The sequence below is a fragment of the Vipera ursinii genome, assembly GCF_947247035.1.
Source record: "Vipera ursinii genome assembly, chromosome: 7".
Taxonomy (NCBI): Eukaryota; Metazoa; Chordata; class Lepidosauria; order Squamata; family Viperidae; genus Vipera; species Vipera ursinii.
The window spans coordinates 28,082,826-28,109,617 of NC_139521.1; the positions used below are offsets into that span (position 1 = coordinate 28,082,826).

Here is a 26,792-nt window from a genome sequence, read left to right on the forward strand (position 1 = left end):
TAAGCCTGGAGGCCCAGCGATGAGTGGCAGAAGGTAAGGAGGTCAAAGCGGTCCAACAAAGGCATCTCGCCAAAGAGAATTGACATTGGGCACATCGCGTCTGTCAACAGCGTTGTGGTCACCCCAAAATCCTTCTCTGACATCCAGGAGCTGCCCATCGAAGAACAGGAGAAATGGCAGCTCGGGATGGAGAAGGAAATGCAAAACCTAAAACAACTCAAGGTCTTCACCCCCCAGCAACCTCCAAAGGAGAGGAAAGTCATTGGCACAAGGTGGGTTTACAAGGCAAAACCACTTGCCAATGGCCTCTACCTGTATAAGGCCCGTTTGGTAGCTCAGGGATTCGCCCAATGCTACATGGAGGACTATGGGGAGACCTACTCTCCAACTGTCCGGGCAGAGAGTGTCAAGACCACCCTTGTGACTGCAGCCGCTCTGGGGGAGGAAGTCTTCCAATTCGACATCCAGACGGCTTACCTCCACGCCAACTTGGACCGGCAGATCTACGTGAGGGCCCCTTCTGGCTACCAGCAAGAAGGGGGAAATACATGGTTGCTCCACAAAGGCTTATATGGCCTCAAGCAGTCGGGGAAACTATGGTATGACTGCCTTAGAAAAAGTTTAGAACGAGTTGGTTTCACTGCATCCTGCCTCTTTTACTTGGAAGCACCTTAACGACCCATCGATCTCTCGTGAGAGCTGTTCTCATAAAATCCACCTGACAATGAAATTAAATTTGCCTTATATGATCATTTGAGTTGTGTGTTTTCTTGCTATGCATTAGAATGATTTGGAAATAGTGCATATGATAACTTATATTCCATAACAACTTAATTTTAACTGTTTTCTCAGGCAACATTTTTTCTTTACTTATGCCCATATTCTTCAGTATTCTGAAGTAGAGGAATGCTTACTAAAATCATCTGAAGCTATTTGTTCTTGTCCAGTACAAAAATGATGCATTTCTATATTTGAGTTCTTATATATAATCTTTTTATAACAAATTGATTTATGTATTTTTATTTATTTAAATCATTTATTTAGCCTCCCATCTTATAACCATCTCTGGGTAGCTCCCATTCTAAAGGTACAACATACAAAACCATATCAAAAGTATAAAACCATAAAACATATTAAAACATTAAAATAGAGATATGTGATCACATTTTTCTTTATTATTAAAGATAATCTGTCTTTTTAGATACAAACATCTGGGAGGGAATATCTAGATTTGATAGGAAAAGTCAGATATCCTGCATAATTTGAAATCATGTTATGTTAAAAATAGACTTACTGTATAATAGATAGAAATATAAAAATACTACTATTTCAGGATTCAATTTCTAAATTGCCTGTAATCTAGATTAGTAGGTAATGAAGTACTGTTTAAGCATGATAGTCTCTTGAAGAGGAGAGGGTTGCATATGAAACTTCCTTCTTCCATTAATGTATGTGTCCATATTGTATTAGGGGTAGGAATTCCCCACATGTAGCAGGAAGAATACATTGCAAATATGTAGTAAAATAAAATAAATGGGGAAAAATCATGCAAATGTAACATGCTGCTGCAGAATTGCATGTGTTAATGTGTGTCTACTTTAAACTAACTAAGGTATTAGTTAAAAATTAAGTGAATGTACTTTCCCATCATGAACTCAGCATTAGCAAGTATTGTTTTGTCTATTCAAAATAAAAAACAAAAAAATCCTCCAAACTCTTTCAGTGCTGTAATTTAAGACTGAGTCATTACTAAATAAGTAACGGATGCAAGGATGTCTTTTAATTATTAGTATTTAGCATTTTATTCAACATGTTTTCTTTATTTTAACTAATTAGATCTCTATAGCAACTACCACCAATGGAGGCATCCAAGAAAAAAAGGGCAATAAGGTAGACAGACGTACAGTCATGGCCGAAATTGTTGGCACCCCAGAAATTTTTCCAGAAAATCAAGTATTTCTCACAGAAAAGTATTGCAGAAAGATATGTTTTGCTATACACAGGTTTATTCCTTTTGTGTGTATTGGAACACAACAAAAAATGGGAGGAAAAAAAGCAAATTGGACATAATGTCAAACAAAACTCCAAAAATGGGCCGGACACAATTATTGGCACCCTTTCAAAATTGTGGGTAAACAAGATTGTTTCAAGCATGTGATGCTCCTTTAAACTCACCTGGGGCAAGTAACAGGTGTGGGCAATATAAAAATCACACCTGAAAGCAGATAAAAAGGAGAGAAGTTCACTTAGTCTTTGCATTGTGTGTCTGTGTGTGCCACGCTAAGCATGGACAACAGAAAGAGGAGAAGAGAACTGTCTGAGGACTTGAGAACCAAAATTGTGGACAAATATCAACGATCTCAAGGTTACAAGTCCATCTCCAGAGATAAGTCCATCTCCAGAGATCTAGATTTGCCTTTGTCCACACTGCGCAACATTATCAAGAAGTTTGCAACCCATGGCACTGTAGCGAATCTCCCTGGTCGTGGACAGAAGAGAAAAACTGATGAAAGGTTGTAATGCAGAATAGTCCGGATGGTGGATAAGCAGCCCCAAACAAGTTCCAAAGGAATGCAAGCTGTCCTGCAGGCTCAGGGAGCATCAGTGTCAGCGCAAACTATCCGTTGACATTTAAATGAAATGAAACGCTATGGCAGGAGACCCAGGAGGACCCCACTGCTGACACAGACATAAAAAAAGCAAGATTACAGTTTGCCAAAATGTACTTGAGTTAGCCAAAATCCTTCTGGGAAAACGTCTTGTGGACAGATGAGACCAAGATAGAGCTTTTTGGTAAAGCACATCATTCTACTGTTTACCGAAAACGAAATGAGGCCTACAAAGAAAAGAACAGTACCTACAGTGAAATATGGTGGAGGTTCAATGATGTTTTGGGGTTGTTTTGCTGCCTCTGGCACTGGGTGCCTTGAATGTGTGCAAGGCATCATGAAATCTGAGGATTACCAAAGGATTTTGGGTCGCACAGTAGACAGTGTCAGAAAGCTGGGTTTACGTCCGAGATCTTGGGTCTTCCAGCAGGACAATGACCCCAAACATACATCAAAAAGCACCCAGAAATGGATGGCAAGAAAGCGCTGGAGAGTTCTGAAGTGGCCAGCAATGAGTCCAGATCTGAATCCCATGGAACACCTGTGGAGAAATCTTAAAATTGCTGTTGGGAAAAGGTGCCCTTCCAATAAGAGAGACCTGGAGCAGTTTGCAAAGGAAGAGTGGTCCAAAATTCCGGGTGAAAGGTGTAAGAAGCTTATTGATGGTTATAGGAAGCGACTGATTTCAGTTATTTTTTCCAAAGGGTTTGCAACCAAATATTAAGTTAAGGGTGCCAATAATTTTGTCCGGCCCATTTTTGGAGTTTTGTTTGACATTATGTCCAATTTGCTTTTTTTCCTCCCTTTTTTTGTTGTGTTCCAATACACACAAAGGGAATAAACCTGTGTATAGCAAAACATGTGTTCCTGCAATACTTTTCTGTGAAAAATACTTGATTTTCTGGAAAAATTTCTGGGGTGCCAACAATTTCGGCCATGACTGTATGTCCACAACTGAGCCCAAACTTTCTGTTGCTTAGTGAGACAGTTGTTAAGTGAATTTTGCCCCATTTTACGACCTTTCTTGCCACAGTTGTTAAGTGAATCAATGCAGTTGTTAAGTTAGTAAATACAGTTGTTAAGTAAATCTGGCTTCCCCATTGACTTTGCTTATCAGAAAGTTGCAGAAGGTGATCACATGACCCAGAACACTGCTACCCTCCTAAATATGACTCCTCATAGTTGCTGAATATTGAACACGTGACCATGGAGATGCTGCACTGGTTGTGAAAAATGATCATGTCACTTTTTTCAATGCCATTTTAACTTTGAATGGTCACTAAATGCACTATTGTAAATTGATGAGTACCTGTACTAAGCCGCCTATATTTTCAGCATGGAAGTTCATAATTTTTACTTGATGGTTATTCTGTTAGGACACAATTTGGAGGAGAAACCAGTGTATATTGAAAATTAGTTTACATATTTATATTTCAAATGTATGCAATGTATGGATACTTGAACATAGTGATTCTATATAGAGAATTTTTCTCTGTAAATGGATAAATTGCATATTTTTATTTTTCAAGGTTGTAAGTGTCAGAAACATGTTCTGAGACCAGAATCACTTGAAGGGACAGATGAGGAAGATCCTATTACCGCTCTGGAATGGGACCCTCTGTCAACAGATTATCTTCTTGTTGCAAATTTGCATAATGGAATCCGTCTTGTTGATTCAGAATCTTTCTCCTATATCACAGCCTTTAATCTTCCTAGTGCAGCAGCATCTGTGCAGTGCTTAGCTTGGGTTCCTAGTGCACCTGGAATGTTTATCACTGGAGGTACAAACATTTTTTATTTATTTATATTATAGTAAATAGTATGCAGGGTACACAACAGACTTTTTATGTCAGTAGATTAAGCTTATTACCAAATTATCTAATTGCATAATTAGTTATGTAAAAGCAAGGATAAATCTAATATTTTAAAATGCTAATGTTAGTTTTCTGACATCATTATCACTTCCTTCACAATGAAAGCTTTTCTCTCATTATATTTTTCTCTTACCTTTAGTCTGATTCTGGAAAATACAGTCTGATGGGGGGAATTCAGAATGTTGGGTAAAAAATTGGCATTAAATGGACAATATGTACATTGGGAGAGAAATTGCATTAGCTGGCTAACATTAAATGACACTGAAAGCAGAATTTTCCTACCATATTTCAGTCCCTATTTCTGAAGTCATGTTTAATGCTAAATAAAAATCCAATTAGATATTGATTTTTGTTTTTAATTATTGCACTGTATCATTTTATTAAAAATTAAGTTAATCTTTTTTAATATAGATTCTCAGGTTGGTGTATTGCGTGTCTGGAATGTATCGCGAACAACACCAATAGATAATTTTAAGTTGAAGAAAACGGGTTTCCATGGCCTACATGTACTTAGTTCTCCTCCAAAGAAGAATAGTAAGTATACATATTTGTTTTTTGATTTGAACATATTCATGGAAAGCTGTGTGCCAGATCAGTGAACCTAATATTTAGCTCGTAAGTGGTTCTGTATGGTAACAAAATATAGATCAATTAATGTCTGATAGTTCTTTTGGAACAGCCAGAACTTGCATATAAAGCAGTTCTTAAGAGTCATTCAAAGGCATTATACATTTTCCTCTTGTAATGTATCAATAAGATCATTAAAAATTAAATTCCTTATTACAGGTGAGACACCCAAACTAAATAAAATGTAATCAAATGTAGTGAACACAGTTACAAAATATAATATTTAAAATAGAATAAGTCATATGAGATAAATAATCTTGTATTAATTTACTACATCAATACCAATACTGTATGTGAGTTTTACAAATTTCAAAAACAAATTTTGCAATGGTGAAAGTTACCTTAGAATCCTTATCTGCCAGTAAAAATGAAACATAAAATTTTTCAGTCTATCCTGGAAATGGGGTTAGAAGAACTGCTAGTGGGTATGTCTCGATGAAAAATGCAGTACAACAGAATATGAGTACTGTACTGTATTACCTTAAGTATTGCACAGCCTTTCTGCATATGGTATTTTATGAAATGTTTTACTCAGTGTGCTGTTTGTATAACATTAAACTATAGTGTTAGAAAGCTATTGAATTTAACTTATCAAAATGCTTTTGAATAGTAACATTTATTGATCACTATGTACAGCATTGTACATTTTGTTCCATCTTGTCTCTGAAAGGTCTACCACACAAAAGAAAACAAATATTGCTTTGTTGTGCTTGTATTGCCACTTGCATTTCAGGCAGCCAAAATCTTAGGGAGCTCTGCAGTTTCCAGAAACAAGACCAAGTAGATAACACACACAACTATCAACAACATATTCAAAGGTATAAAATTCAGAAGGGAAAACAACAACCCACAATCCTTCCTGGATATATCCTCATTAGCAGAGATAGCAATGGCAAACTAGAAATACCAGGTTATCATTAAACCATACATACCAATGAAGTGCTCCGCTATCAAAGGAATCATCCAACATCCCACAAAAGAAGTTGTGTTCAGATAAGCACAAACCCACTGCAGCAACCCTAAACATCAGGAAAAGAAAACAGATCATCTATACAACATCTTCCAACAAAATGGATATTCACACAACTTCATTAAAAAGTGCCTGACAACTCAACTCAATATAGCACAATCAATACAAACTGAAAATGATAACACCACCATACAGTAGTGGCAAAAATTGTGGAAACCTTTTGGGAAAAGTGTATTTTTGAGGTTTGATGGCTAATAATACCATAATTTTTTTGAGTAGTACCATAAAATTATATATCATGGAAAGATAATTTAATCAAGAATGTAATGCAACATAGTTTGTTCAATTATCTGTACTGTATTGTATGAAAAGTTATAGCCAAATAACCAGAAAAAGGAAGCACAACTTGCTTAGGTTGATATCAGGTAGCTTTCCTTCATCTGATTGTAGCCAATGAGCATGAGTGTTTAGAGAGCCAATCAGGTGTCATCTTGTTTTGGCAATGAGCCAATCAGATCACAATAGGATTCAGATATTGATGTCATGTATTGAAGCTGAGAGGTCAGTGTGTTATGTGATTGCTATCAAGTTGGTTGGGGATTTTTTCCCCTTTCATTTAGTGAGCTTGTAAAATGTAATAAAATTAAAGTAATGCTGCAAAGAGTTGACTGGTTGCCTAGAAAGCGATGTAAAATAGTATTATTAAGTGAACAAGGCTATGGTTATAAAGAAATTAGAAGAAAAATTGGTGTAAAATTAACCAAAGGTGGCATTTCTACTGTACACTTTTCCTGAAAGGTTTCCACAATTTTGGCCACTACTGTATATCAAAAATATCTCAAGAGATTTCCGGTTTTGCATTGCAGTGAGACAGATGCAGGAAGGCAGCACGCTGCCTTCTGCGCCCAATTTCTCCCTGTTGGGGGCCCTAAAGTCACCCCGAAGAGGCGATGAAGGAGGGGTGCCTCGTCGAACACAGAGAGATGGCGGTCTTTCTTTTGATCCAAGGAAAGCCCTCCAAACTAGCAGGGGAAAGACTGGCTACATTCCTGTGGCCAGCCATTAGTTGCTAACAACTGAAGAAAAGCACTAATTAGCATCGTAAACAACATGTTTGGAAGTGGGTGAAAATATTAATCCTTTCTTTACTAATTTACAACTGTAAATTAAACTGTAAATTTCCTGGGAAAGGTTCCCAAGAAGCTAAAACGTCCGAACATGAACAGAAGCGCCATTTTCTTTTCTTTTATGGGGGACAGAAGTACATAATACTGAAGTGGAAGTAACATAAAGCTACAATTTTGATAAATTTGAGACCTGAGAAAATTGTTAAGATTTTCTCTTTGAAAAAAAAAACATTGAGGTGAAATATAAGAAATCGATCCTTTGTCTTAAGAATGGAAAATGGATTTTGAATGACATCTAGTGGTGGATTTGAGTATAGCACTACAACTAGCTTCTAGCCTGCTTGGTGATTCCTAGCTTAAGGGAGAACAGCTGGCAATAAAGGAAAATATTTTGGCGTACTTATTACCCTGACCTTCTTGGACTATAAACATCTATTGAGCTTGGACTTTTAATCTCAAAAACTATTGGGAGAGAAAGATAATTTTGACTTTTGACTATGTCTGGCTAGGAGAGGCTTTTGTGCTGTTTTCAGGATGGTTGAACATTTTGAATACTTTGAACATTGTGGATTACAACCTTGCCTGACCGACAATTCTTGGATACCTGAGACAAAGGATCACTACAAAATATTGCTTTTAGGGCTGGACCCATATTCTGGAACCTATTGGATTATAAAGGCTACAGATAAAGACCAGAAAACTAGATGAAACTTTGTTCTGCTCTTCTTAAGATTGGTGATACTAGAGCATGGGTCTTCAAATCACAGAATTCTTCAGCCAGTTTGCCTGGCTGAGGAATTCTGGGTGTTAAAGTCCACAAATCATAAAAGGGCCAGGTTTGAAGACCCCTGTACTAGAGGATCTCCAGGAATGATGTATCAAGAAAAAATAAACACCTTTCAGAAGGAAATATACTCTATGCTACAACTAATTCAACAAACAATTATTGCACACAAAGAGTACACAAAAATAAACCATAATGAGACTAAAATAATTTAGTTAATATAAATGAGCAAATCTCCAAATTAAATTTACAACTAGAAAATTCCCAGACAAAGTTTGAACAAATAAACCAGAAATCAGAAGATGAAGCAGAGGAAACGGACCTGGAGACAGAAGAAATAAAAGAAGAGAAATATAAAGTACCATATACATATAAAATACTGCAAGACTTAGCCATAAAAATGGAAATGGAAAAGACGCTTTATCCCTTTGATCTGCAAAATATACCTGATGATAAGGAAGAAGATTTTAAAAAATGGAATATAGAGCTGTCAGGGGAAATGTCACAACTTGGGAGACAAAAAAATGAAAAGAGAAATTGAGGGAGAAAGAAAGTGGGAGTTCCTTAAATGGGCAGAATTTCCCCTAAAAAATACCCTACCTAAGTTGTCTTCCTCATGCCAAGCAACTTTTACAAAAATGGAAAGAAATTCCTGGGTTATTTAATTGCCTTGGCTCGGAAAGCTACTTAGCAAAGAAAGAAAGTGAGAGTTAGATTTAAAAAACAGAAGATTTGACCTGTTAGAGGGGGCATTACATGTTTAAATATTTGTTTGAATATGATTAAGAGAACGGATGACCCTTAAATATAATTAGACTTTTATAATAAAAATATGATTTAGAATTAAAATAGCATTCTTTTTTTCTTTTTCTTGATATGGGAAGTATGAAAATAAGAGGGTGACTGGTATAAAACGTTTATATAAAAGTAATTAATATTGAGAAAATCATAACTAATATTTCAAATATTGATGGAAAATCAAACCTTAAGAGCACGAAAAACAGGGTATTGGTTTATGAAGTGATATTATTATTTGCACAATATTAGTAAAATATGATGTGGATGTTTATAGCTAAACTTGTATATATCAATAGTAGCAAGAATTGTAACTGTGTAATGGGGAAATGGAAGAAATATGGGGAAGAAAGGATTGGGAAAAATACTGGATTGTGCAGTACTGAACAGATTTATATTGAAGAAGTTAACATTAAATATGTGGACCCAGACAACATGTTGTTTACTAACCACTAAAGGTTGTAATTTTTAAAAATCAATAAAACATTTAAAAAAATCTCAGAAAGCACCAACAAACTATTACAATCATATGGCATCAGTGTAGCACACAAACCAACTTTAGCCCTCAAAAACATCCTAAGTAAACCAAAAGCCCCAGAAAATTCATCTACAACTTGTGTAAGGATTTCCAGCCAGTATATAGAACAAATAGGAGACAAATAGAGCATACACATGAATACCAACTAGCAGTCTTCTGAAGACATGATGAAAACTCTTTAATTTCACAACACATGGACAGACTTAATCATAGTTTCAACTAGGAAACTGTGACCATCCTAGACCAAGCCAAGTCCAAAAACACTAGAGAATTCCTGGAAGCCTGGCACTCTGACAAATTGGCCGTCAACAGGTACATAGATATAAACAACATCTACTGTATATACCAGGGGTAGGCAACCTTGGCTCTTTTATGACTCGTGGACTGCAACTCCCAGAATTCCTGAGCCAGCCATGCTGGGTCAGGAATTCTGGGAGTTGAAGTCCATGAGTCATAAAAGAGCCAAGGTTGCCTACCCTTGGTATATACCATTCAAAAAAGGCAATCAACAAGCTAAAAAGGGAACAAAAAGACCACAACTTCTCCTCACCAGCAATCAACACCCAGATGAGCACACATTAACACCAAGATTACTATTAGACCAACAATTAAGAACCATGAAAAACCCCAGTTAAGGAGCTGCCAAACAAGCTAACAGCTGAACCAAATTACTACCAAGACCACACCCACCAAGACTAATACAAAAAGCCATTAAAATATAAAATGAGAGCAAAATCCACTTCCTACTATTACTGATGATATAACCTACTTTGGATAATGAAATATCTGCAAAAAAACCAAGCTCGGAGAACACTAAGGACCCTTCAAAAACAAGAATGTTTTCGTCCTTCATACATTTGCAAATGCAGATCTAATGTTTTATTTAGTGTCTGGAGATCCAAAGGATCTGCCATGTTCCTGACTTCCTGCTAGGCCTTTCTGCATGGGCTTACATGCATTACATCGTAGCATAAGGGCATCATGATTTATTTTATCTTTGATTGGTTTAAGGACTGTTTTGGATAGTTAGGAAATTAAACAGATAATCATTTTATAGCATCCTATTTCTCTTATTATTCTTTCCAAACTTCATCCTGCTGGTTTTAAATAAAACTAAGGGTATAGATTGGACACAGTTGAATAGAAGAAAAAAATAGATAACACAGAGATAATTTTTGAGAGTCTATGCAGAAATGGTTAGTTTCACAAAAGCATGCTTTAACCCTGGGAAATAGAAAAGATTAGAAAGAAGAATAATTCAAAGTGTTTAAGAAGGGAAAGGAACATGTAGTCAAACTTCCAAGATTCTCTTATTATAGTCCATCTGAATAGATATAGTTCCAGCCAAATTTGTGAATCTTGTTTCCTGACATGGTTGGCTAGGAAAGGTTGGCAGAGGTCACCACCATGAGTGCCATTTCTAGCTTAATCATTTGTATCTTTTCATGAGAAGCAGTTAAATCTGTTGTTCTCTTAAACTAAATTAGCTAGGAGAGCACTTCACAATATCAACAAAAATTACCTATAAGATATTCCTAAATATACTTCCAGAAATTGTACTCCCTGCCATCCAAAATGGTAAAATCCCCAGGCACATTCTTTGCTGTATTGTACTGCTACTTCAATATATTGTGAAGTAAACCTGAAACATACTAATGAGTTTCCCTCTCCTAATTATTCCCAGTGGCCAGATATTGCATCATTTCTCATATTGATCTACAGTTTTGGTGTTGCTTTGTCAACTACTTCTTCATCAACATTCTTTAATAATATTTGTTTTGATACATATCTGACATAACAAAAACATGAGAATAGTGGAAAGATCATTGAGATCTTGCATTGTTGCTAATCATCCCTGTGCCAACAAGAACCTTTCAGTAGCCTCTTGCTTGGCATGTTTCTAGCAAAAGATATAGAGTGATTTATTAGTAACATAATGTGATTAAAAAATCTTTGGATTTCCTGATCAGAATAGTATTAGTTATCTCATAGTTATGTCCTCTATTAATTAAGTGGTTTCAGTTTTTAATAATGTGTAGGACTTTCTCTCTTGTCAGTGTTGCTTACTCAGTACTTCAAATTTCCTTTCTGAAAATATCAACATATTTGTTGTACATCCCAACAGAACTGCTTCAAAAGTTCTTGGGTGCGTCTAGCGGTGTGTGGGCGAGCATTATTGTGAACCAACACCACACCAGAAGTGGTGCCATAGAAAATCCTGTCAAATGTGAAGATGCCAAAGGAGTACTGCTAGTGAAGTTCATGGAGTGTGGTTCAACCATCAATTCTGATGTCTACTGTGAAACATTACGAAAACTCAGATGAGCTGTCCATAACAAGTATTGGAGGATGCTGACTTCCGGTGTAGTATTGGTTTACAATAAATCTCGCCTGCACACTGCTAGACACACCGAAGAACTTTTGAAGCAGTTCCGTTGGTAATGTTTTTGATCACCCCTGGTGCTGAACGACTACTACTAAGGAATTTCAAAGTTTGTAAGATGTTATGACAAGTGCCTCAATTTGAATGGTGATTATGTCGAAAAGTAATATCATGTTGTAGTTTTCTAATGTGTATAATAAAAGTTCTGTAACTGCAAGTGTCTGTCATTGATAACCAAATGAAGGTTTATTTCCAAATTGCCCTTGTAATTTAATATCTTGATTGTTATTCCTTTGAAATTATTGTAACTTTTGTTACAGAGTTACTTTTACTAATATAAAAATATTCTGGAAACACAGAAAATAATCACCTTCTCTTAATCAGTGCTCTGTGTTTTGATAGATCAAGTGTTAACGGGATGTGAGATATCTTATGTAATTTAGTAAATATTACCCATTTCTTCAAAGACTTCTCTAAACTTCTATTTTGTCAGCTGGAAGAAGAACAAATTATTTTTTATTATTTCAGAGTCCAGTAACTAACTTAAGCAAGTACAGGGGATTTCTGGTTTCTGCACTGAGCTAAGACCATATTTTCTTACTGAATGATTCATATTCCAGTTCTATTACATAATCATGTAAATTCTAGTTCTCCTTAGGATGAAAATGAACCAATAACTTTGGACCAATCATTCTTAGCCTGTGAAGTCAGACTTAGATAACAAGCTGGTTGGTCAATTTCTGTCAACCAGTGGATCAGTGTGGGGTTGAAATGGAAAAAAAGATCCTGTAACTGTAGGAAAAAGACTTGGAGGGAAAAAGAGTTTTAAATTATAATTAATTAATGATTATAATTAATAAGTATTTAAATGCCAAGTAGGTATAGCTTTGGGTGTCAATACCTACACAAATTTTGATCTCTTTAATAGTTGTTCTTAAATGGCTATTTTCTCAAATTCATTAAAACAATCAAATATATTTTCTGGGATTTATTTTTTCTGTCTCACATTTAACAGTTCTCTCCAACTATAATAATTTTAGTGCAAATATTGTAAAATATTATGCAAGATGACTTTTTATCTATAGTTAGCAACAGATTTAAAGGAGAAGGATAGAAATTATGCTAATAATATTTTACCTTTTCATTCAGCATTTTTTTCACAGTCTCCTACAAAAAACCATCATACATCATCTACAAGTGAGGCTGTTCCACCTCCAAGTCTAACTCAGAACCAAGCATTTTCACTTCCCCCTGGACATGCTGTCTGCTGTTTTATGGATGGTGGAGTAGGGCTTTATAACTTGGGAGCTAAGAAATGGGAATTTCTTAGAGATTTGGTATGTTTGATCTTTTACCTAAACAACAGATTCAGATCAGTTCAGCTGTATTTTATAGTGATATAATCTTATTCTAGAGAGTATTATCAGAACACTATGTGCAATGTAACTCATGCTTGTATACAGATGCCAGTCCTCATTCTGTTGTTTCTATCACCAAAGTTCCATTACTATGTGCATCTTCTACAATCATGGCTATGGGAATCATTAATAGACAATTCTTGGTAGTTCTCTGCTATAACCACTACATGTTTCCATAGTAGCCATTCTTGAAGATATGGATTATCTAATAGAAAATATTTTTGTATATGTGAAGCACTGTAAAAAAATTGCAGTCCAGCAAATATAGCACATAAAGAAAAACAATGAAAGAAATATATTTTCAAATATTTCCCCATTTTGATAAATATAATAAATAACTTAGTGAAAGAATAGTGTCCAGCATGATATTAAACAGTAATTAGCAGCTTTTGTTAGCAATAAGTTAACATAATTTATAGAATGATAATCTACAAGAGTATTGAAAGATCCTATGTGGTTGCTGTGATGAATAGATGATACTGTGAAACTTACACAAAGCCCCATTTAGTGGATTTCAATAGACCAAATTTCTATCTGGACATCCCCCTAAATTAATGCAATAATGATTGAATCTGCAGTAGTCTCAAAATAACAGTGTGTCAATTTTATTTTAAATTTAAATTTAAATTAGTCATTTATGTAATTATAGACATTTCTGAAATATTTCCATATTCAATGGATATTCAGAAGTAACACAAGTCTTCTTCCCCAGAATGGTCCATAAGAATAAGATCGCATTGCATTCTGTCAAAAAACATAAAATACTGTCAATCAAGGTATCTCAGTGACAATAATCGTCAATATTTATGGACATTAACAAAACTCTAGGTATGTGTATATTTGCATTTCACAGAAAGCTTTGTACAATCCCAAATGACACATTCCTCATTCGAAAAGAATGACCACAACATCATATTATTTGGATCTGGTTCTGGATGAAGGGCAGCCTAGAAATATGAGAATCAATAAATAGATTTTTTTTTTGCTTTAAGGTGCATTTATTTTAAAAGGTAAAACTAGGAGAAAGGAAAACAAATATTATGATATAAAGTATACAATAAGTGTTCTAATGAGTTTATTTCTGTTCTAGGGTCATGTTGAAACCATATTTGATTGTAAATTCAAACCTGATAACCCTGACCTTTTAGCTACAGCATCATTTGATGGAACAATAAAAATATGGGATATAACTACTTTAACAGCTATCTGTACCTCTCCTGGTAATGAGGGAGTCATATATTCACTTTCATGGGCTCCAGGTGAGAATATTGGACCTTAAAAAGTTTGGTACACAATTGAAAAGAAAATTCTAATTGGTTGTCGGAGATTTTTTTTCAAAAAAATGAGATAGCTGTGTTAATATTTTGCAGAAAAACTATGTGCAGAGCATAAATTGCTAACTTTGCAATGTTACCAACATTCCCCAACATTAGACCTTCAAGAGATTCCCTTGAGACATTCTTAGTGGATTTTGTGAAAAAGTTGATATTTAGCAACAGCAGCGCCTGCACTTTCTGCATCGCATCAGAAAAGCTCATCTTCCTTCCCCTGTCCTGACCACTTTCTACAGGGGGAGGATTGAGAGCATCCTGTCATACAGCATCACAGTCTGGTTTGGAAGCATCACTGCTTCAGATAGGAAGGCGGTGCAGAGAGTGGTGAGGATGGCCGAAAATATCATTGGCAGTTCCCTCCCTCCCATCCAGGACATAGCACAGAAGTGTTGTTTGAACAGGGTCTGTAAGATTATCTGGGACACTAATCATCCTCTTCACAACCTGTTTTCCTTGTTACCTTCTGGGAGGAGGCTTCGTGGTATCTGTAGCAGAACATCCAGATTCAGCCATACTTTAATTCCATATACAGCATTAACCTCGTGAACTCTCAGGCTTTCTCCTTCCATTATATATTTTATTGTCATGTACATGTAGGGGTGTGGGTCTATACATATGGGTTTTTTTTTACAAATTTTATTGATTTTCTAATATTATATTCACATATTTGAAAAGCAACGTGGTGGCTGGTTAGTAGTAATTCAGTTACATACAGATATCATTAGTACAGATTTCAAATTGCTACCATAAACATTTCTTGTTTTTCCCTTCATATATATTGTCTATTTGTAAATTTAAAAACAAGTTTTATCCTATCAATCACATAGCAAATAACTTTCTTACATATATCCATAGTTTTTAGTTTACACATATTCTAATAGTTTTAACATACAATCTTTTAGACAATGACCTAATAGATTTTTCTATTTTAATTTCCACTAACATTTAGATTTAACATTTGATATTTATCATTCCCAAGATTTTTAGTATACTCCCAATTCATCTATCGCCATTCCTCACAATATCTAATGTTCAAAATACACATCCCGTTTACTTCTTACCGTTTACTTCTTAAATTAAGGATATAATGTGATATCCTTCCTTTTTGCTAATTTTCAGGTTTTTTTTAGTAGTAATCAAAATTTCTTTTTATTTCAATATTTAATACTTCCTCTCTTCCTCTTTGTATCTGCTGTCTCTTGCTTAAACTGATAATTTTTGTTTTTAACATTCCATATAGACCTAATTATTACTTTCAACAATACATTTTAGCTTATCTACATTACTCACCTTTACATGACCTTTATGGACAAATCAATATTCAAATTAGCTATTAGTATTTATACTGTTAAATTTTAATGACCAATTTTTTTCTTTATCTCAGTTCATAACAATGTCTTGTGTTCAACATACACATCTTATCTATTTAAGTGCATTGTATTTCAGATTTCAATAAAATGGTTGAAACTCCATTCTTCTTGAGTCTTATTCTGGCTTTTTTCCTTTGCCAAATCATCTTCCATGTCCTTGTTTTTGGGTCATTGAACCAATCTCCTTGTAATATCATGTATATTAATTGATATTGGCAAAACCATCTGGTCACCATTTTTTGAGAGGATTTGTAGGTCTAGTGGGTCGTCTCTTTATTCTTCCATATCGACGTGGTTATTCTGAATTGTTTGTCTTCTCATCCAGCTGTTCTTTTTCTAGATCCTCTAGTTCTTTCTGAGTTGTATGAGAAACTTTTTCCTTTTTCCAAGTTGTCAATGTCTTTTTTGGATTTTCAAATATCAATATTTGTTGAATAGTAGATTCTTCTGTCATAGAATTTGAATGTTTCATTTTTTCTATTGTATTTTGTATAGATGATTCTTTAGTTGTGGTCAAAGTTTGGGCTTTCATATCTGGGCTGTCTTCTTGTTCCTTCCCATAGCCTCTTAGTATTTCATTGGTTGTGGTAAGAATTTGGATTAGTGTTTTCAACATAGCGAGAATTTGTTGATCTTCATCCATAAATAAATTTTGTTCCTGGTCTTCTTCCATATTGGTATTTTAAGCTAAAGGCTTTACACTTAGAAAATAGAAAAGAAAGATATTTTTTTCTAGGTAGGGAACACAAAGCCTTTCGCAGCTGTTATTTCAAAGTTCTCAAGGTTATGTATCTTATCTATTTCCCTGGGCAGTCAGCCAGGCCCCTTTTAAAGTTTCCCTTTGAGTTCCAAAGTTGTCTTAATCTTTTTAGTTTTTCTTTTTCTTTTTTCTATAAGAAAGAATCCAGATTTCCAACAGAAGTAGACAATGAAAAATAAGAAATAAAAAAATCTTTCAGTCCACATGCTTTGAGAAATAAAGTTCCAATTGGGATTGAGTTACTTTTTCAACGCTTAAAACGCCTCTGGGTATTTAATCACTGTTCTTTCTGGAGGGAAATATTGTAGCCAATATTTCCTCTCTTTTTTCCTTTAATACATGTTGTCTCTTATCTAAATTAACATACTTCTTATTTTATCTATCAATTATTTAATGGTTTCCTTGCATTTGTCAATACTTTCATATATTTTATTTATTTTAAAATTTCATCTTTAAGACATCAATCACCTTATAAATTTTCCCAGCTTTAATTTGCATTAATATTAAAGTTAAACGTTTGAAGTTTCTCATTTTCATATTTCTAGGTGACCCCACTCCCCTTTATCACAATTCTCTCCAATTCCTAATAATCTAGATACACATCCTATCTATCTCAATTTCATAACAACAGGTTAATAATACAATATAGTATTCTTGTTTTTATTATAATTTCCATATACTGTAAATTCAATAACCAAAATTTCTCCCCTTTCAACATTTAATACATCTTTTCTCTTCTCATTTATATCTGCTCTCTCGTGCTTAGACTTATAATTTTATTTTTATCACTACATCCAAGTATATTAGTTACATTATATCACTCCTAACATAAGTACATCTTAATCAATTTTATTTAAACAGTTCAATATTTCAATTTAACTGTTGATATTCCCACATCAAAGTTTTTTAATTAACCAATATTTTTATCTGCACATCAAAACAGTCTCTCATAATCCAAATACAATCCTGTCTATTTAGATATTTTCCATTTCAGGCCTCTTAAATATGTCCATTCTTCTTCAATCTTATTCTGGCTTTTTTCCTTTGCCATATCAATTTTCTGTTTCTGCTTCAGGGTCATCAGAGAGTTCTTGTGTTGTAGTATCGTATTGAAGTGACCCTCCAATCTCTATTTTTGAAGAGTTGACAGGTCTGATAAAGATACCAAATCTTCTCATTATTTTCTACTCTTGGCGTAATTGTCCTGGACTATCTATTTTTTCTTCCTTCTGTTTCTCATTTTGATCTTCAAATTCCTTCTGCTTTATGTAACAAATTTTTTGCTCCATCCATTTTGTCAGGTTTTCCTCCAATTTTTCTCTTCTCTGTGCTTGTTGAGTAGTTAAATCTTCTGTCAGAGTATTTGATTGTTCAATTTCTTCTGTTATGTTCTGTCCCAATAAATTGTTTCTTTTAGGGAAACTGCCTGTTAATCTCTTTTCAATTGTTTCTTCTGTTTTAGAAGAACAGAGCCAAATTTTCAAATAAGGATAGGAAGTAAGGAGTAAATGGTCAAAAGCTTTTAGTCCTGGAGGTTTGACGCTGATTCTGAAGGGAGGGTTGAAATCCCCCTTCCCTCTTCAGGGGGGAAAGTACTTAGCAGCTTATTTAGGTCGAAAGAAGAAGATTGGAGTATAAGAGAGGTTGATCTTACCCAGTCTCTTCCACGCTGCTTTAATGTTGCCTGGTGGTAAGTGTGGCTTTGGCTGTCTGCAGCCTAGTGACCGGCTGTATTGCTGGTTCAAAGGGAATGCAGACACTAATGGGAGAGTTGCAGCTCCCCCACATTTTTGCAAAAGCCCCTTCTTGCTGGTCGCCCCTCCAGGGTGACTCTTTGGCCCTTTTAGGACCCCCCAGCAATGCGAAACTGGACGTGGAAGACGAGAGACGTCCTCCAAACTTCCATAACCGCAGTGTTGGCAAACCGGAAGCCCTATTATTCCAATATGTTCCCTTTTGTTAAAGTTCACAATTGAGTTCAGGATATTAATAAATACAGCCAGTTCAATTCTTCAGTCATTGCTTCCTAATAAGTGAATAAAATTATAATGACCTGTACATAGCAATGCTTTTGACAGAGCGTGCTGCAAAAAGGAGACATCACAATAATTATGTTAACAAATTTAATTGATAGAAAATGTAGAACTCAGTTTAGTATAGAATTTACCATTATTTGGAATGTATTGTGGACATTAATAATAGCTGTTATGGATTACATGGGTAATCGTAAAATATTATCGAAATGTGGTAAATTATTCAACTTGATTGCAAAAGACTACCAGTTTCATAAAATGTTAATAGATATGTATCTTGATTAAGAATACAAGTTATTGTTCTAAGCAAACATTGAAAGACAAAACAATACTGTATTCTTCCCATTTATTTCTTAATAGATGGATTTTTTGACATTATTTTTTTAATAATGTGAAATGTGCATTTGAAACTGAACATAGTACAACTTCTAAATCTTGTATCAATATAAGGAGAAATTGAAGACTGATGTGCCATCAAGTCAGTGACCACATGGAAAAATTTTTGCAGAAGGAGCTTTCCTTTATAGTGGTGGGATTCAAATATGTGAACAACCAGTTCTCTGTGTGGATGCCGCTTCCGGAAGTCCATTCTGGGCCTGGGCAACAAAAAATTAGCTACCCGTTCTGCCAAACTGGTGCGAACCAGTTGAATCCCACTACTGGTCCTTTAGAACTTCTAATGGTGTATCAATCACTTCTGTAACTGAGCACAACTTGCTAACGAACAATTAGAGAAGCTTTTGTCAGGTAGAAGATTATGAATGAGTTTGTAGATTTAGAAGTGCCCTTTCAATTCAAGAAAAGTCTACTTTTCACAGTGTTATTGACTAAAATACTGAAATAGGAAAGGAAGGATAAATGTGTGTACAATGAATCTTCTGTATTTTTATTTCTTTATTCTATAAAGGGGACTTGAATTGTATAGCTGGTGCAACTTCAAGAAATGGTGGTTTCATCTGGGATGTGTCACGAGGAAAAATGATAACTCGCTTCAGTGAGGTAAGTTCTTTATTTTGCTTGTTTTTATGGTTTATTCAAAAAATGTTACATCAATTTATACACAGTGTACTAATAACCTATTAACTAAGTGAATGAATGAATGTGTCTGTATTTCTCCAAAAAAGCCTAAATATTTTACTGTCTTTTTTATGAAAGGAAACAAAAATTTCCTGTTAAAGAAATGGAACTAAAATAGCTTGTAGAGGGTACAAGAATAACTCAGTGTAGCCATCTCAGTGCAGCCTTCTCTGCACAGTGTGGTATCTGAAAGATGTTGAGTATCACTGTGTTTTGCTTGAATATTAAAATATCCTGTGGTGTCCTTATGAGTTCTCTGTAGCCATTACCCATTACTTATAATGGTACTTTTATGATTTCTTTTAAGGAGCTTTAAGTATTGGCCTAATCTAATTATTTATTGGAATTCAGAAAAAAATGTTGTAGAGAGTTAAAGATCTATTTTATTTTGGCATATCTTTAGGGCTAGTTAAAAGATTTCATAATAGCTACACAGGATATTAATTCTCACTTAGCTCTATTTAGTGTTCTATTTTATTTTTAGATTGCTGATTGTGAATGGAATGAGTTTTGATTTGCGGTTTTTCTAAGAGCCCCCTGGCAGGATAATATAAGGGTTGGTTATTAACATAATTGTTAAAGTGAAATTAAAAAGATTCCACATGGTATTAATGGTAATTTTTTCTGTGTAAAACTGCTGTCTGGTCTGATTAACAAATTGCTACAGTATACTGAGAAGCAGCTTGTAGTTCAAAGAAGGGACTCTTTGAATAGCTTGTAGTTCAAAGAAACCTGAAAGCAAAGGTTTCCTGACTCTTTCAGGCCACTGAACAAATAACCAGGGAGTGCAGTTTGGCAAAGGAGTTCAACTGACAATAAAGAGGGCAAATAAAATAGTGTAATGAAGATGAAAAAGCAATTGATTAATTGCTATTTGGGCTATTTCCTAAATATTAGTGATTGTTCATTGCATGTGATAGGAACATTGTTTGCTGTGGATTAGTTCAGTAAGCTTCAGGATGCATATACAGGTAGTCTTTGACTTACAACTGCAATTTGGATCAGAACTTTTATTATGGTCGTTAAATCAGTCACATCTGATTTTATGAGCTTTCTTTACTGTGGTTATTAACTGAATCACATCATAAACTGAATCTGGCTGCCCCTATTGACTTTGCTTATAAGAAGCCCTCTGAGAAGGTTGCAAATGGTGATCACATGATTCCAGGATGCTGTAACCATGAATTTTATGCCTGATCATGTGACTGGGGACACTGCAACGGTTGTAAGTGTGAGATTGGTTGTACGTAAGTCACTTTTTTCAGTGCCATTGTAACTTCAAATGATTGTTAAACAAATAGTTGTAAGTCAAGGACTATCTATCTCATTGTCAGTGAGCTCATTGAGTAAGCAAAGAGGAGCTTAGCTGAGCACCTGCTCCACTCTCTCCCCCAAAAATCATGGTGGTATTTAATTTCCATTCTGAAAGAGAAAGTAAAGAAATCAGAAGCAAAACTGTCCATATGCCACTATCTTAAGGAAGGTAGTGTTAGACACAAAAACAGACACAAATTGAAATCCACTCTGTTTGAGTTACAAATAGAAAAGAAATTTATTAGACTTCACAACAAAGTCTAAAAAGTAACAGTTTGCAAAGCGTGGTGGATACAGGAAGGCAAACAATGTAATGTTGCCAAGCACTGAACCACACCCCAAATTCCAAAATCACATATTATTATACATCCTATCACGACGCCCCATTCCCTCCCCCATGGCCCCATTGGCTTAGGCTTTGGAAGTTACAATCTATCAGAAGCACCTAAACAGAATACATTATCTCTGCCCCTGTTTGCTTACATTATACTAATAAGATCCTTCCCCTACTATCCTGTTTACTCAGACCATATATGTACATGCTTATCAATTTTAGAGGAGAGATGTCTCCCATCTTCTACACCTGTCAGATCAAGTAGCGGTACCAGGTACCAGAACGTACTTAATAACAATTCCTAGATGGTGACTCACACTTGGCCCCTATTGTAACTGCTGTTCTCCCCCTCCCTCCACTTGAGGCTTGTATTTTTCCCCATATAATCAAAGCATCTACTCAGGCAATTGATTATAAAATTATAATTATAAAATATGAAATATGATTACATGATAATACTAAAAGCATATATATTTTTATTTTTAAATTTCCTCACTACTTCCAGTTATTTTCCACAGTAGGGTATTCTTAAATGTTACACGAGGAATATTTATAGAGAAACAATACTCCAAGAAGTATCACTATGGAGGAGGAGGAATTTAAAAAGATAGTCTAAGTCTATCAAAAACCTTTAATTCTTTAACCACATTAGGGTTTTTGGATGTGTGTGTGTGAAAAAGAAAGTGATGAATATAATGGTCCAATTTACAGGAAGTTGGTAGAAGTACACAGAAAGGGAGAGAAAAAATATTATTTGTAGAGTAGTGCTAGAGATTAATATACTAAATTATAAATAATGATCATCCTGTCATCCCTTCTCTCCAGACCAGCCATTATAGAACTTTCAAAAAAAGTCAGCACACCATGGGATACTTCAGTTACTTTAGCTTTTTCAACCACGTTTTCAGTCTGCCCCAAATTCCCCAGGGATTTCACTGACTCATTTTTCAGGCAAAACAGAGATAAATCTCATGGATTTATATAATTTAATTTGAATTCCATTGAGTAAGTTTCCCACCTTTTCTCTTAAAGAGCATCTTGTACCTCTTAAGATGCAAGCATCTTCCTAAATGACAGAGTCTATAATTCATATGTACTTCATTCAGTATATAGTAAAGTGTCAAATCTTTGCAGTTTCAGCCAGCCATGTTGATTTCTGGGTCTCATATCAGTAAAGCTTGTATATTTATTTTAAAGCCCACTACTGCAGCTCAAAATATCATATTTAATCAGTAATTATATTTTAAATATTAATTTAAGAATTTGGTAGTATTATATACTATATGTTACCTGACATACAAATTCCAAGTTTTAATAGGCCATTATATGCTTTAAAACTATTTTTATTAAGAAATTTAATAAATGAGCATATAAGAATATTCCATAATTAGTTTGAGATCTGTACATATAATTTTGTTCTAATGTTATTTATAACGCTATGTACAACTTTCAAAAGAAGTGCTTTAGAATATATGAAAACAAAGATAAGGCATATTGTTCCAGTAATTAAAGAAGTCCGCTCTTTTTCCAAGTCCATATGGTAGCTTCAGATGTTGCTTGTAACAGTCCTCTCATGCTTCATTATTTTTTCCTCCTCATATTGAAGCAACTACACATGTTTGCATGCCTGTATAACTGGAAACAGCTTCCAACGCAGCTGTGCTTCCCTGAAAAAACGATGGAACTGCTTCCACATTTTAAAAAGAAGTGTTGTATAAATGTGCTTGCATGTTCAGAAATGCTCCCTTTTAAGAATTTTCACCCCACTAGTTAAATCAGTCATTCACTCAGTCCTTCAGTGACTAGTATTCTATTTAGAAAACATAAACGTTAGAACATGTCAGATTAAAGATGATGCAAATATTATAAAATTGGTAGTAAAATAATAAATGGAAATGTCTAAGTGTTCAATGTAATTGATTTTACAGACAATAAAACAACCTTTGACCACATTTAAAGAAACAGAACCATACTAGCTAGCTAACAATTATATATAAATAATTGTATATAAAACAATTGTATATAAAACCTACATATTTAATTAATAAGGGGATTACAAAATATAACAATGCCTTTCATTGAATGAATAGTAAAGTAAAACATGTCATTTCTTCCACTACCTCTTCACCACAAGAATAGAATCTAGATAAAGGACTTTCCCAAATTTTCTATGAAACATAGCTGGAGAAATGAGAAAGACATACCAGCATATCAAAGTCAATATGGTAATAAAGTTCTTTCTAGGACAAGGGGGAAAGTTTGTAGATACATGGATAAATAAGAGAAAAAGGAGTGAACTATTTCTTATTGATAGGCATTTTAAATTTTTTTGAAGCATGGGAAGAATGGAATCTTCTGCATTGCATGGAGTCATAAAGATTCCAAAAGGATAGCAACCTGCAGTGGTGATGGATTCTGGTAAGTCTCATTTGAAACGAGTTTAATTATTTGCCACATAATTCTTGATTATATATAATTGTATGGTATTTTAGGAAATTATATATTGACAAGGCATTTCATGTCCAGGAATGTTAAGTTGTTTTTCTTCCAAATATGCATATGATGTTAAAGATTTCATTTATTTGTATGTTTTTTTTATTAGACTTACATCTACTGCAATCTTGGTGGTTTACAATATGTCAGTACAGATATAATATTTGTAAAATAGTTATGAAAGGCAACAGGGTGGGGTTGATCAAATTTCTGAATAAAGACTTTTCCAAAAGCAACAACACCAACAGGAAAACAGTACCTGCTTCATCTTGTGGAAGTAGGTTATCACAAACTCTTTTTTGCGCTGATCAGATATATCAAAACTGGTGTTGTTGTTGTTAGCTGCGAAGTCATGTCCAACCCATCGCGACCCTATGGACAATGTTCCTCCAGGCCTTCCTGTCCTCTACCATCTTCTGGAGTCCATTTAAGCTCACGCCTACTGCTTCAGTGACTCCATCCAGCCACCTCATTCTCTGTCGTCCCCTTCTTCTATTGCCCTCAATCTTTCCCAGCATTAGGCTCTTCTCCAGTGACTGGTAGGAGTCCAGTGACTAGTAGGAGAAGATAATCCTTCAAGTATTCTGGTGCCAAGCAACATAGGGCTTTAAAGCCAAAGCTAGCTTTAGTTTTGGCTTTAAATTGCACTGAGAATCTAGATAGCAGCAGTAATGGTCTTATGATGTGATAATGAATATAATTCTGAATACCATTTTTCCAAGCCTGCAAAATAATGGTATTTTCTCTATTAATGGAGAAAAAATATTTTTTTCTATTAAAAATAGAAATAATATTTTCTCTATTAATTGTGTAAAAAATGTGAGGCATCAAATTCCAGCACTTGCATTCCTTCAGATAAGTTGAATTGAGAGAAAATGAATGGCCCAAGTTGACCCAGTAAGATTCCTTGGCTGAAGATGAACCTGGGACTGTCTGATTCTAATCACCATTTTATATTCCCTGCATCTTTTGGTTTATTGTATAGGCATAATTTCATAATATGTTGCTCACTTTGGTATAATCTAGAGCTCCATTGCTAAATCTCCTTGTCAGGCTTTAAAAAATCTGGCTATATTTTCTGATGAAATGCTGACTAATAAAAGATTATGATGTAGAATTGCATGTTACCTTGAAAAAAGGCAATGACACAGTTTTATCACTAACATAAATAATATTCCAGAGGAATGATTTGTATGTATTCACACATACAATGCATCATAGGATCATTTGGTTTGTTTCATGTGGTTGATAGAATAGTCTTATTTTGTTATTATATATTTCTAAGAATTGTTGGAATTTAATATTTATTACAGTAACTTTAGTTGCATACTCTGATAAAAACCCTATTAATGTTTGATATGTTTTTTCATGTTGTAATTCAGCATTATTCAGACAATTGATGGCAAAATTCTCCATAAGTACAAACACCCAGCTGCAGTTTTTGGCTGTGACTGGAGTCAAAACAACAAGTGAGTTATTATTACATATAGTTCCTTATATATTTATCTCATAGCAGCAAAAAGAATTGATACTAAAATCATTGTCACTTATGTAGTATTTATTAGTTTAGGTTATTTTTTTCTAGTATTATGACATTGTCAGATAATTTCGACATGAACTTTGTCTTGTATTGCCTTTTTCCAGTGATACAACTCTTCATTATTGTTTCATTAAGTGTGACATGTTCTAGTTATTTAACAGTTATGAAAAAGCATTCTCTATTCTCTACATTTTAACCATATTCACATGTAGCATCAAGAGTTAAGGTTAATATTGATAAAATTGACTGGAGTATGCTTAATATAATTATTTCAATTAATTAAAATAGTATTTGCTGACTCATTAGTTTATTTTTATCTTTGTCTCATGATGACTGGCAGTTATAACTGCTTTCTTAGCATCTCAGATTGGAATTGAAGCTATGGGAACTTTCACTATAATTTTTTTAAAAAAAATCCAAGGCAAAAAATGGATGTCATGTGCTGTGACATCAGAATTTTGAAAGTATGCTTTGTATTTGCCACTTGAAAGCAGGTTTGCAAGCACATAAAATCAGCTATGCTGACAAAATTGTTCAAAATTATGTTTAGACTTAGCTATGCCAGCTTCTTTTCTTTTCTTTTCTATTCTTTTTTTTGGCATTGTTTGATAGTTTTACAATTTTGACAGAGTAAAGATGAAAAGAAATTTTCCTCTGACATCCTTTATTTTATTCGTAACATTTCTTTATTTTGTTCTTCATCCAAGGCCAATTATAATATAAAAACCATTATAAAACATAGTAAGTATAAACACAAAAAGTATTGCTACAAATTTTCCACTAAGGAAATTAGCATTATTTTCAACTGCATATGGCAAAAAAGCAAGTTGATCTCAACTATTGTTGAAAACTGAGCTAGCCAATGTTTATGCTGGACTAGCCTATAGAAAAAAGGCATTTAGAAATGTTAGACTTAATTTGGTTTGGATACAACAGAAAGCTTCCCAAGGAGATAATGAAATATATAAGAAAAAACTGAAAAGTGTTTCTTTAGGTAACTTCTCTATTTTTTTTTTGTATATCAGTTTTCAGACTGAATTGGATTAGATAATAAATAGTAAAGCCTTTTAAAAATCAGATTTATTTACATTTTCAACATTATTTTAGGGGAAAAACATTTGTTTTAGCAATCAATAATATGCCAATAGTGAAACATTTTGTAATGATTTTTGGATGTTTCATATGTGCTGGCAATGCTGTAAACGCCAACAATACTGGAAAATAATTGATTGTTTATATCTCATAGTTTGTGTATTTACTATGTTCATTGAAAGCCAATAATATTTCAAATGAATATATTTAATTCTTATATAGTATTTTTTTCTAAATAGTTATAGTAATTTTTTTCTAAACAGTTAAATAGCCTCAAGTGTCTATATTGTGCTGGGAACACAGAAGATAACTCTAAGCAA

At 34.2% G+C, this 26,792-nt stretch overlaps 1 protein-coding gene across 1 annotated transcript in view; it reads left to right on the forward strand.

The window, feature by feature from the left end:
* The window catches only part of WDR17 (WD repeat domain 17), a gene marked incomplete at its 5' end in the record, with an annotated part of 122,707 nt that overhangs the window by 24,767 nt on the left and 71,148 nt on the right, over positions 1-26,792 (forward strand). The window contains 7 exons of the mRNA XM_083367342.1: positions 4,139-4,390; positions 4,895-5,017; positions 12,857-13,044; positions 14,216-14,384; positions 19,530-19,621; positions 23,683-23,765; positions 25,223-25,309. Coding sequence (XP_083223468.1) covers positions 4,139-4,390; positions 4,895-5,017; positions 12,857-13,044; positions 14,216-14,384; positions 19,530-19,621; positions 23,683-23,765; positions 25,223-25,309 — 994 coding nt within the window. The remainder of the gene's footprint in view (positions 1-4,138; positions 4,391-4,894; positions 5,018-12,856; positions 13,045-14,215; positions 14,385-19,529; positions 19,622-23,682; positions 23,766-25,222; positions 25,310-26,792) is intronic.